Source organism: Otolemur garnettii, unplaced genomic scaffold, assembly GCF_000181295.1.
Source record: "Otolemur garnettii isolate 467f Iridium unplaced genomic scaffold, OtoGar3 scaffold00026, whole genome shotgun sequence".
Lineage (NCBI taxonomy): Eukaryota > Metazoa > Chordata > Mammalia > Primates > Galagidae > Otolemur > Otolemur garnettii.
The window spans coordinates 12,013,030-12,026,296 of record NW_003852421.1 but is presented as its reverse complement, the minus strand read 5'-3'; the positions used below and the strand labels follow the sequence as shown (position 1 = coordinate 12,026,296).

The 13,267-nt window shown below is 39.3% G+C and overlaps 1 protein-coding gene across 3 annotated transcripts in view; it reads left to right on the top strand.

Moving 5' to 3' along the window:
• The window catches only part of DTNBP1 (dystrobrevin binding protein 1), a 136,437-nt gene that overhangs the window by 21,463 nt on the left and 101,707 nt on the right, over positions 1 to 13,267 (top strand). For all 3 annotated transcript variants that reach the window (XM_003788318.3, XM_023512328.1, XM_023512329.1), the window contains exons 4-5: positions 2,150 to 2,210; positions 9,140 to 9,272. In XM_003788318.3, coding sequence (XP_003788366.1) covers positions 2,150 to 2,210; positions 9,140 to 9,272 — 194 coding nt within the window. The remainder of the gene's footprint in view (positions 1 to 2,149; positions 2,211 to 9,139; positions 9,273 to 13,267) is intronic.

Below are 13,267 nucleotides of genomic sequence, written 5' to 3'. Positions count from 1 at the left end.
GGAAACAATTTCACATTTACGAAAGATGTTGCAAAAATAGAACAAGGAATTTTAGCTTTCCTAGTTAGCATTTTATGTACGGTACAATGATCAAAACCAGGAAATTAACATTGGTAAATAATTTTAATCTACAGATCTTTTTTTTTTTTTTGAGACAGAGCCTCAAGCTATCCCCCTGGGTAGAGTGCCGTGGCTTCACAGCTCACAGCAACCTCCAACTCCTGGGCTCAAGCAAATCTCCTGCCTCTGCCTCCCAAGTAGCTGGGACCACAGGCGCCCGCCACAATGCCCGGCTATTTTTTGGTTGCAGCTGTCATTGTTGCTTGGAGGGTCCAGGCTGGATTCGAACCCACCACCTTAGGTGTATGTGGCTGGCGCCTTAGCCACTTGAGCCACAGGCACCGAGCCAATCTACAGATCTTATTCAAATTTCATCAACTGTCCCACCAGTGTCCTTTTTTCCTGGACTCTGAGTCAATGTAGTTCTCACATTATTTACTCTTCATTATATTTAGTTTCCATGACTTTCTGATCTCCTTTAATCTGGAACAGTTCCTGAGTCTTTGTCTTTTATGACTTTGACATATTTGAAGAGTTCTGAGCAAGTTTTTTTTTTTTTTTTGAGACGGAGTCTCACTATGTTGCCCTTGGTAGGTGCTATGGCGTCACAGCTCACAGCTCACGGCAACCTCAAACTCTTGGGCTTAAGTGATTTTCTTGCCTCAGCCTCCCAAGTAGCTGGGACTACAGCCACCTGACACAACGCCCGGCTATACTTTTGTTGCAGTTGTCATTGTTGTTTTGGCTGGCCCAGGCTGGTTTGAACCTGCCAGCCTCAGTGTATGCAGATGGCTCCATAAACACTGTACTATGAGCGGATGAGCCAGTACTCAGCAATTATTATTATTATTATTTTTTTTGTAGAGACAGAGTTTTCCTTTATCGCCCTGCCATGGTGTCACACAGCTCACAGCAACCTCCCAACTCCTGGGCTCAGGCGATTCTCATCCCTCAGCCTCCCGAGTAGCTGGGACTACAGGCACCTGCCACAACGCCCGGCTATTTTTTTGCTGCAGTTTGGCTGGGGCCGGGTTTGAACCTGCCACCCTTGGTGTGTAGGGCTGGTGCCCTACTCACTGAGCCACAGGTGCCATCCCTGAGTAATTGTTTTTCTAAATGTCTGTCAGCTTGGACTTTTTTGCTCTTTCCTCATGATTAAATTCAAGTTAGTGCTTTTTTGGCAAGTGCATCAGAAGGTTAATGTGTCCTTGCAATGTATCATATCAGGAGGCACATGATGTGTCTCATTACTGTTGACATTAATTTTGATCTTTTTATTAAGGAAGGACCTGCAGGTTTCTTTCTCTTCTGTTAACACTGTTTCCCCCTTTTTAGTTAGTGAGCATCCCTTGGGGAGATACTTTGAGATTTTGTAAATATTCTATTTCATTTCATGCTTTCACCAACTAACTTTAGCATCTATTAGAGTCCCTTCTGAAACAGTTACTGGTAGTTTACCAAGAGGCAATTTTCTGTTTTCATCATCTCTTATATAATTAACAATTAGAATTCTACTGTGAGTTTTTCTCTTCTCCACCATTTATTCACTTATTTATTTAAATCCCTGTGGACTATGGCAATATTTTCTTTTATTACTTGAGTTATAATCCATTACTATCATTATGTGTTTTATTGATCAGGTTGTCACAGATTTGGCCACTTGGTAACTCCTTCAAGTTGACTTCTGTGTTCTTGAACATGTCCTCATTATTTTAGCTTTTCCTTTCTGGTAGAACAGGCTAGTCCATGTTCATCATTAGATAGTATTTCTTTTTATATGTGGTTTGCATTTTAAATTTTTTTTTTTTTTTTTTTTGAGACCGAGCCTCAAGCTACTGCCCTAGGTAGAGTGTTGTGGCATCACAGCTCACAGCAACCTCCAGCTCCTGGGCTCAAGGGATTCTTCTGCCTCTGCCTCCCAAGTAGTTGGGACCACAGGCACTCGCCACAATGCCTGACTGTTTTTTGGTTGCAGCCATCATCGTTGTTTGGTGGGCCAGGCTGGATTCGAACCCATCAGCTCAGGTGTATAGCTGCTTGAGCCATAGACGCCGAGCCTGCATTTTAAATTATTTTTTGCTTTTTTCAGGTATGAGGATACGTGGGCTGCACTTCACAGAAGAGCCAAGGAATGTGCAAGTGCTGGAGAGGTAAAGAATTGGCTACTGTTATACTTATAGTAAAATTTCCTTTTTCAATGTTAAATGCTAGTTTAAAAAAAAACTAAATTGTATTAATTTTTCAGGATATCTGAAATTGGATCTAGTAGTTTCTTATTATGAGACTACCTGAATAAAGGGTGGTGCCTGTGGCTCAAAGGAGTAGGGCCCCTGGCCCCATATGCCAGAGGTGGCAGGTTCAAACCCAGAAAAAAAAGAAACTACCTAAATAAAACACATTTTTATAATTTCTAAGTCAAATAATTTAGTTGGGCTAGAGAGTTTATAACTTTGACTCTAAGGACAGGTAAATATTTAATTCATCTAGGCATTATGTTTTAAATTTGAATCTGATGATTTTGCAATATATGTAAATTTATAAGATGTAATCTCTATCCTCTATTTAAAAATTCTTTAATATTTAGGCAAAAGCTCAACTTTGCTCAATCTCCCTAAAATCATTAATTTGCTTAGCAGATTATTACAATAATTTCTTTTCTTTTCTTTTTTTTTTTTTTTGAGAAAAAAAGACTCTTACTTTGGCTCCCTGGGTAGAGTGCTGTGATGTCACAGCTCACAGCAACCTCCAACTCCTGGGCTTAATTGATGCTCTTGCCTCAGCCTCCCAAGTAGCTGGGACTACAGGGGCCCACCACAAAGCTCGGCTATTTTTGGTTGTAGTTGTCATTGTTGTTTGGCAGGCTGAGCAGGATTCGAACCCGCCAGCTCCAGAATATGTGGCTGGTACCCTAGATGCTGAGCTACAGGTACCGAGCCTATCAGAAAAATTGCATGGGTCATCCTCAACACTTAAGAGAGCAAACTATTTTTAAACACTGTGTTTTGAATAAAATTAAAATTATTTAGTGAATATACTTAAAGCATTATCTGCTTAGCTAATATCAGATACTCTGTGCTATTGATGTGAATCAAACTTTCTTTCTATAAAGATTTCTGTAATTCTGACTTTCAGTTAATTTGCATTGACTTTCTTTACCATTTACATAAATTAGTGAAGCCATATTAGTTATATAAAACATAGGCATATATATGATGAAATTTAGACATTAGCATGTCTCTTAGAAATTACTGAAAAGAGAGGAATGTAGATTTCTGGCACTAAGGCAGACCACAAGCCCAATAGCTATAAAACATTTACTTTTATTATTATTATTATTATTTTTTGAGACAGAGCCTCAAGCTATCCCCCTGGGTAGAGTGCCATGGCATCACGCTCACAGCAACCTCCAACTCCTGGGCTCAAGCGAGTCTCCTGCCTCAGCCTCCCAAGTAGCTGGGACCACAGGTGCCCGCCACGACGGCCGGCCATTTTTTGGTTACAGCCATCATTGTTGTTTGGCAGGCCCGGGCTGGGGATTTGAACCCGCCACCTTAGGTGTATGTGGCTGGCGCCTTAGCCGCTTGAGCCACAGGCGCCGAGCCTACTTTTATTATTATTATTATTTTTAGAGACAGAGTCTCACTTTGTCACCCTCAGTAGAGTGCTCTAGTGTCACAGCTCACAGCAACCTCCAGCTCTTGGGCTTAGGTGATTCCCTTGCCTCAGCCTCCCCGAGTAGCTAGGACTACAGGCGCCCACCATAAGGCCTGGCTATTTTTTTGTTGCAGTTTGGCCAGAGCTGGGTTTGAACCCACCACCCTCAGTATATGGGGCTGGCAGCCTACTCACTGAGCCACAGGCGCCGCCGTCTAAAACATTTAAATGCTCTATATAAATCTTTTAAGATATCTTTAGCTCACAAAAAGTAAAAGAAACCTAAATAGGCAACAAAAAAAACTGAACTGGGAACTGATATTAGAGTGGTTAAAAAACAAAACAAAATATGGAAGCTGGCATCAAATACTAGAGCAAAAGCATAGAGAGTCATGAGGATGGGAGACTTTTTCTATGGAGAACTGAATCTGAGACACCAGATAAAGCTCTTTAACCTTTGAAGTGGCTATATCACCTAATGAAAGGTTAAGCTAGTAAAAAAAAAAAAAAAAAGTACCTGTTGGCCAAGGGAGTCAATGAGAAAACCTGTCTGTCCTCATTCCTCATAAAAAGTAAGCATACAGGCCAGGTGCGGTGGCTCACACCTATAATCCTAGCACTCAGGGAGGACGAGGCGGGTGTATTGCCTGAGCTCACCAGTTCAAGACGAGCCTGAGCAAGAGCAAGACCCCATTTCTAAAAATATCTGGGTGTTGTGGTGGGCACCTATAGTCCCAGCTACTTGGGAGGCTGAGGCAAGAGAATCACTTGAGCCCAAGAATTTGAGGTTGCTGTGAGATTCGATGCCATGGCACTCTACAGAGGGCAACAAAGTGAGACTCTGTCTCAAAAAAAAAAAAAGACCAAAAAAAAGAAAATCATGTGGGGATATATGTAGTTTCCTTTCTGGATTTGCTTCCATGGTCTTGGCCTCACTTAAGTATGGGGTTCTGAGTTATATTTTCTGTATAATCAATGAACTTCTGCATTAAGAAATGAGACAGTTGCATATGACTGTGTTCTTTGACACTCAATATAAGCAAAAATTCTTCATGGATAAAACTGTTTAAAGGTTGCATCCTCAGATTTTTATGGACCAAGTCATTAGCAAATAAATTGCCAAAGGTTTGAATCACCTGAGCTAAAGAGTGAGATTTAGATCTGCAAAAGACTTTAGATATTGAGCTATTGAATATGAAGTATCAAGTAGATATTTGTGCATCTTTCAAGAGATAAAAGATGGATTTAAAAATGAATAAAGAATAAGGAATAAGGTATTATCAAATATGATTTTAAGGTCATAGAAATCAAAAACCCAAAAGATGGGCAGCGCCTGTGGCTCAAAGGAGTAGGGCGCTGGCCCCATATGCCGGAGGTGGTGGGTTCAAACCCAGCCCTGGCCAAAAACTGCAAAAAAAAAAAAAAAAAAAAACCCCAAAAAACAAACAAACCCCCCCCAAAAGATGTGCTTAGTAGCAGTTAGATGCAGCTGAAGAAATAATTAGTGAAGTAGAAGGGTCAAAGAGACTCTCTAAAAATAAATGATTTCTGAGAGAAAGTGGAAAGTCTGAAAGACAAATTAGAGAATAGTTATAGAAGATTTTTAGGTTGAACTAAATGAGATTGCCAGACTTCAACCAATTTTGATCTATAAAACTGCAGTTTCATATGGGTCATATGAAACATCCCAGAAAGAATGAGGGATGAGACAATGTAGAAAAAGATAAATGGATAAGAATTTTCCACAAATGAGATACGTAAATCCGTAGATCTATGCAGGAAGTACAACAAACAGTTAAGATAATTATCCACACCTAGACACCTCAATTTGAAACTATAGAACATTAAAGGAAAGGAGAAGATCTCAAAACAACCAGGAAGAAAAGATAGGTCACTTATAAATGAATGAATTCCACAGCAGATTCCTCAAAGTGTTATAAGAATTAGGATAAAAGTAAGACTTTTTTGGATAAAAACCATTTTCGAGGTTCAGCGCCTATAGTACAATGATTAGGGCACCAGCCACATACACCAAGGTTGGCATATTTGACCCCAGCCTGGGCCTGCTAAACAACAAGGACAACTGCAACAAAAAAAATAGCCAGACGTTGTGACGGGTGCCTGTAGTCCCAGCTACTTGGGAGGCTGAGGCAAGAGACTCACTTAAGCCCAGGAGTTTGAGGTTGCTGTGAGCTGTGACGCCATGGTACTCTACCAAGGGCGACATAGACTCTGTCTCAAAACAAAACAAAACAGTTATCTATCAATTGTCCCCCAAGAAAGGAACTTCTAAAGAATATTTAAGAAAAAAGGAAAGTGATTTTGGAAGATAGGTCTGAGATGTAGGAAGGAATGATAACAGAAAAGATGATAAACATAGGTAAGTCTAAATAAACAGTGGCCATATGTATCAGGGGTCCTCAGACTTTTTAAACAGAGGGCCAGTTCACTGCCCCTTAGACCGTTGGAGGGCCGGACTGTGGGCCCCAGGACGAGTTGGCTGCTAGACAGGACAGGCAATGGTAGCAAAAACACCTGGCAGGCCAGATAAATGTCCTAGGTGGGCCGTAGTTTGAGGACCCCTGATTGTGTGATTAAAAATGATAGAACAAGGGCCGTGCCTGTGGCTCAGTGGGTAGGGTGCCAACCCAATATATTGAGGGTGGCGGGTTCAGCCTGGCCCCGGCCAAACTGCAACAAAAAATATCTGGGCGTTGTGGTGGGCACCTGTGGTCCCAGTTACTCGGGAGGCAAGAGAATCGCCTAAGCCCAGGAGTTGGAGGTTGCTGTGAACTATGTGATGCCACAGCACTCTACCGAGGTTGATAGAGTGAGACTCTGTCTCTACAAAAAAAAAAAAATGGTAGAACAAGATAAAACAGTCATGCCAGAGAACAAAACATGTAAATGTAAGCTGGAAGGCAGATTATCAAGAATTTTAAGACTTTTTCTTTCTTTCTTTCTTTTTTTTTTAATAGCTCACAGCAACCTCAAACTCTTGAGTTTAAGCAATTTTCTTGCCTCAGTCTCCTGAGTAGCTGGGACTACAAGCCCTGCCACAACCCCTGGCTATTTTTTGTTGAGGTTGTTGTCATTGTTGTTTAGCTGGCCCCATGCCCAGGTTCGAACCTGCCAGCCTCAGTGTGTGTGGCTGGTGCCATAACTTCTGTGCTATGGGCGCCCAGCCTTTTTCACATTATTAATTAAGAGAGCCCAATAATAAAGAAATTACTTTTTTTTCTCAGAGTTTAAAATCTGAAGCTAAGAGAATTTACGAGACATGTCACTAAAATATAAATACAAACACCAACAGGGCATTGTTGTGCTTTGTTCAGCAGTGCACCTCCAGTGCCCAAAACAGTTTTTTTTGTTTGTTTGTTTGTTTGTTTGTATTTTGAGACAGAGCCTCAGGCTGTTGCCCTGGGTAGAATGCTGTGGCATCACAGTTCACAGCAACCTCCAACTCTTGGTCTCAAGTGATTCTTCTGCTTCTGCCTCCCAAGTAGCTGGGACTATAGGCGCCTGCCACAACGCACGGCTATTTTTTGGTTGCAACCATCATTGTTGTTTGGTGGGCCCGGGCTAGATTTGAACCTGCCAGCTCAGGTATATGTGGCTGGCACCCTAGCCTCTTGAGCCACAGGCACCGAGCCCAAAACAGTTTATAACAAATAATGAGTGGTCAGTATAAATTTATTGAATATTATAAATGAATTTTATAAACACAAATTCTTTTTTTAAACTTTTGTTTAAAAAGTTAATAGCTATTATCTATTAGCCCTGTTCAGTATTTTTAAAGCTATTTTTAGAGGAGTTTTTTTTTGTTTGTTTTGTTTTGTTTTTTGAGATGGGGCTTTTGCTCTGTCACCTAGGCAGTGGTGCGATTATAGCTCACTGCAGCCTCCAAATCCTAGGCTCAGGCGATCTGCCTGGTTTAGCCTCCCAAGTAGCTAGGACTAAAGGCATGTACCACCCCAAGTGGCTAATTTTGTAAATTTTTTTTAAAGATGGGATCTCGCTGTGTTGCCTTGGTTGGTTTTGAACTCCTGGCCTCAATGAGTCATCCTCTAGCCTCAGCCCCCAAAGTGTTGTGATTATGTGCATGAGCCACCGGGTCCAGCTATTTTTTAAGAGATCTTTGTAAAGACCAGTTGGTAATATGCATTTTTTAAGTACACACAGTTAATGAGAAATGCAGTTTGCATAATGCTTAGTATGACCTTCACCACTCTTGTGGCTCGAATATGGGAGAGGGCGTGGTTATTCCTTAAGTGTGGGCTGAAAAACCATAGGGAGATGTTTTATAGCTTAGTTCCTTTATTTCACATGTGAATTCCTACTATGTTAAAATGTAGAAACAAAAGCAGTCCAGTACCACATACAAATAATTTATCTTTGATTTATCGATTACTCTAAAGTTATTACTTGTTTTAGTGAGATTTAGTAAGAATTAGTTGTATTCAGATTCTAACTTCAGAAAAACCTTAATCTTGGGATATGTAAATTGTCTTCTTTCAATAATTTAACTGTGAACTCTGTGATCTTACATGTAAAATTTAAATGCATATTTTTTTGTAACAAATGGCTTTTTCTACTTTTATTTTTATCGTATAGAATGTGGGTATTTTTCACAATTCTTGTTTATCAGAGGTATTTTCGAAAGGTGATCTCTCTTTGCTCCTTCTAAATCTTATTCTAGACCTTTTCCTCTCTCATCATGTTAAGACCAAAATAAAATAGTCTGGGAGAGACTGATGTCTGTCATTTTCTTAAAGTCTTCAGGAAATGAAGTTAGAATTATCTTACACTAGTCTAGAATCTCACAACCTTGCTATTAGGAACACTTTACATCTGCAAATTCCTTCTTTGTTTCCTTAACTCTTTTCTTCTTCAGTTGCCTAATAATTCCTTTATACATGTATAATTATGATTTACCTTACTCAATGCAATAAATGTTCCTGTTTAAATGTAAATAGAATGAATCATGGTATATTCTAAATGCATTAGCTGTTTAAAGAACTTCTTTTGTAAAGCAGTAGTTACTGGCTAATTATGTTTTGACTCTGTTTTTGTTTTCTTTTTGGTCGTTAGTGGTAGTTTTTTGTTTTTGTTTTTTCTAGATTTGTATTTTTAAATATATAGTTTGCTTAAAAACAGGGTATACTTAGTGATTTCTAAGATCATTTTTGAACTTTTCTGTGGGTTAAGAAGCACTGATACAAACAGTAATTTGAGGTTTCTTGCACTGAATATTAAGTTGATTCTGTTCTAAAAAAGAAAACAACTTTAGTCTCTTTTAGAATGTGCTGTCATCTATACTCAGTGGAGAGATTGTTAAGGATAACATTAAATCTTATTATGCTAACTGTACTTTCTTTGTGCCTAAAATCTGGCTCCCCGTGACCCCTCCTCTTGTGTGTTGCAGCTGGTGGATAGCGAGGTGGTCATGCTCTCAGCATACTGGGAGAAGAAGAGGACGAGCCTCTTAGAGTTACAGGAGCAGCTCCAGCAGCTCCCAGCTTTGATAGCAGATTTGGAATCCATGACAGCAAATCTGAGTAAGTTGCGTTTGTACAGTACTTTAAGGGATGGAAATGATTTGGAGTGGACGTGTGTAATTTCAGAGCTTTTAAGAATACATTAACAGAATATTTTTACAGTCATGAGTTCTAGTTAATTTCATATTCTCATTAACTGAGTATTAGATAGACAATAATTTGAGGTATAGACGGATAGTAATTTGAGGTATAGAAATTACTTCTAAAATATAATATACTTCTAAAATATACATTGTTTATATCTCAGTTTTTCTCTGGACACATAATTAAAATTTTACTGATTCTTAAAGTGACTTGGGGCTGTCTTTGTGATGTTGACTCTTTTTGTTTAAAAATGTAAGTGTAGAAAATAAAAGATACTGGGTGACTTTGTCCTTAGTACTCCAGCAGTTGTTGCTTTAAAAATTTAGGTCTGCAAGAGATTTATATCTTGTTTTTTGTTTTCTTTTTTTTATCCTTAAACCGATGACAGATCAAATAAATCCTGTTAAATAAGGGTGTCTCTTTTGGTTAAATTTATACTTTGTAGAATTTATTTTTGAGATTGTTGTTTTCATTTTGATAGATTATGTTGTTACTCTTGCGTTTATGTTCAGAAAATTTTTTTTTATGTTTGACAGTACCACACCTGAGGACAATATTATGGCTTACTATTTTCAAATCAAGCTAAAGATCTTAGCGAAGTAGGAGGTAGGAGTTATCTCTATAGGAGATAAACTGCTAGAGCTCATAACCTGATCCAGTCTTATTGGTGAGAAGCTAAGAATTCCCTATGATCTCCTGTTTTTTGTTTTTTTTAAATTTGTTTGTTTTTGTGTGTGTGTGTGGGGTTTTTTTTTTTTTTTTCTCGAGACAGAGTCTTACTCTGTTGCCCTAGGCTAGAGTGCAGCATCAGCCTAGCTCACAGCAACCTCAGACTCCTAGGTTCAAGCATTCCTTCTGCTTCAGCCTCCTGAGTAGCTAGGAATACAGGTGTCGGCTACAACACCCAGATAATTTTTCTAGTTGAGATGGGTTCTCAGTCTTGCTCAGGCTGGTCTCAAACTCCTGAGCTCAAGGGATCCTCCTGCTTCAGCCTCTGAGAATGCTAGGATTACAGATGTAAGCCACTAGCCTTCTCCTGTTTCTAATATTGCCTTATTTAAAGCAAAAGAAGACTTATTTAAAAAATAATTAGCAAATCATAAATCACCTTTTCAAGTGTGTAGATAAAACAGGTTAATGGTATTTGGAATGCCCTTGCTGATCTAACATTTATAGCACCTAGAGATTATTAGGTGCTTTCTAGATACTATCTTTAGTTCAGACAAGAACCCGACAAAAGTAGCTTTTGTTATCCTTACTTTACAAATAAAGAAACTGAGGCTTGAAGAGGTTGTGACTTGCTCAGTATGTTACAGTTGATATATGATATGGATCAAGGATCCCAGCCACATTGATGACATCTCAGTGGAATGAGGATAGGATGGCAGTTGTCAGTAGGTCTTCATGGACTGTATTCTTCAGGCCCACTGGCTGTTACAGTGGCTTCTCAGCTCAGTGATTTGTTTCTTCTGAAGGCAGGGCATGGAAAAGAGATTCTGGGTATTGGGAGAAATGTAAAATACCTGTTTTGTGTTTAGGGGTGCATGATGCGGTGTAGCAGAGATAAGACCTACAGTGAAATTGTATTGCGAATAAGGAGACTGGAAGCTCTCTCTGGCATCCAGCAAAGTTCTTTATTTTAGCAAAGCTTATATAGGCAACACTGCATGTACACACAATTAATCAGTAAACTAGTGACTCAAACCTGACCCAGGCCCAGCACTGCCCGGCGCCAAGGAGTTCATTGATCAACCAATAACCATTCTAAACTGTACAATAAAAACAAGACCACAAAACAGAGTTCTGGGGGAATAAGCTGATTGAATGCTTGACCTTTAACAGACCATATGGAGGCAGTCATCCATCTTAGGGAGTAGTCTGGAAATTCCCGAGTTGTACTGGTATCTGCCTGCAGGCCTGCCCCCTTGAGGCTTGGCTCTAAATGATTAGGTCCTGAGCCACATAAGGAGTTCTAGCCAAGTCTCTCTAAATTCTGACTCACAAAAGACTTCAAACTTGCTCTCACAAAATGGAACTGTTTAAAGGTTTACTGATAGGCCTTCCGCCTATACCTGTGGTTGCCATCTCTGTTATTTCCCTCTTGTGGGTATAGTAATGATCCTTACCACGCCTTGGATAACTAACCAATGAAAGCTTTCAAAATATTTGGAATTTTCTTTTTTTTTTTTCCTTGACAGAGTTTCACTCTGTTGTCCAGTCTAGAGTGCTATTGTGTCAGCCTAGCTCACAGCAACCTCAGACTCTGGATTCAAGCAATCCTCCTCTCAGCCTCCTAAATATTTGGAACTACAGGCATCTGCCACAGGGGGCTAATTTTTTCTGTTTTTGATAGAGACGGGGTCTTGCTCTTAAGTCAGGCTGGTCTTGAACTCTTGACTTTGAGCAGTCCTCCTCCCATGGCCTCTCAGAGTGCTAGGATTGTAAGCATGAACCACCAAGTGACCTATCAAGCCTGGCCAAGATATTTGAAATTTTCTTTTTAGCCACTTTCTTTTAGCTTACCTACCTGTATTGCTTTGAGTCACTTGCTTTTCACTGGTTTCTTTGCAGAGATAGTCTCCTGTGATCTCACTGTCTCTCTGTTTTTCCAGCTGAGAGTAAACCTGTTTATCAGTAGTTTTTTTTAAATACCATTCTACTGATTAAATGCATTTTACCTTAATTTTAATAATTTTCATAGTTAATTCTGCTTTGAAAATGCAGTCTGTATAAGTCTTCTGAGAATATATTGTATTTTCATTTTCGCTTAGGATTCTAATATCCTGAAAAATGTTTAATGTTTAGTCATGCATGACCTTACTCTTCAGAAATTGCATTTTGACTTCTTCAGTGAATGAATGGATTGGGATTTTCAAATGTCCATTTGAATCCTCTCTGTTTACTAATCTGAGAACATCTACTATTAAAGGCAAATTAATGCCAAAAGAGTCTCTGAAATACTGTTCTGGGGAGATAGTCACTTCTAAATAAATTTGAGTCACTTTTTTCTCCTAGTCTGTGTCTCTAACCTATATTGTGCCCTTTTAGAGAGTTTATTCCATTTGCTTAGAAGATGTATCTAAAATGTAAGATGTTTAAAATATAACCAACCTGAATTATCTGTAAACATCTGAAATCCATGCTACTTTTGGGTTTTAATCTGTCCCTTTTGTTTTGTCTGATATTTATACTTAGTAATGAATTACTAACTGTGGAAGATAGCATGTCAAAAGTTGGAATTCCAGAGAGTTATTATTTGTTGGCCTAGAATAAGTTTATGGAGAGCTGTTTTGAGATCATGAGACTTTTAGCTAAGCAACTTAAGCTGCCTGAAATCAAAGCTGATATTCTTATCCTTTACAATTAGAACACTTAGAAGCCAAATTTTGTGGTAGGCTGCATGTGTATAAACATATCTATATCATTAATGTACATTATGAATATATTTTTATGCATTTACATCTGTAGCATTCTTAGCTATTAAAAGCACTTAGTGAAAGGCTGGGCACGGTGGCTTACACCTGTAATCATAGCACTCTGGGAGGCCAAGGTGGGTGGATTGCCTGAGCTCACAGGTTTGAGGCCAGCCTGAGCAAGAGCGAGATACTGTCTCTAAAAATAGCCAGGTGTTGTGGCGGGCACCTGTAGTCAGTCCCAGCTACTAAGGAGGCTGATGGAGAAGAATCACTTGAGCCCAAGAGGTTGAGGTTGCTGTGAGCTATGATGCCAGGACACTCTACCAAGGGTGACAAAGTGAGACTCTGTCTCAAAAAAAAAAAAAAGAAAGATGTTCTTTTAGAAACATCTAAAGATGTTTAAATGTTCACTTGTGTTTGGGCTTATGCCTATAATCCTAGCACTCTGGGAGGCAGAAGCAGGTAGATTGCTTGAGCAATCTTTTTTTTTTTTTT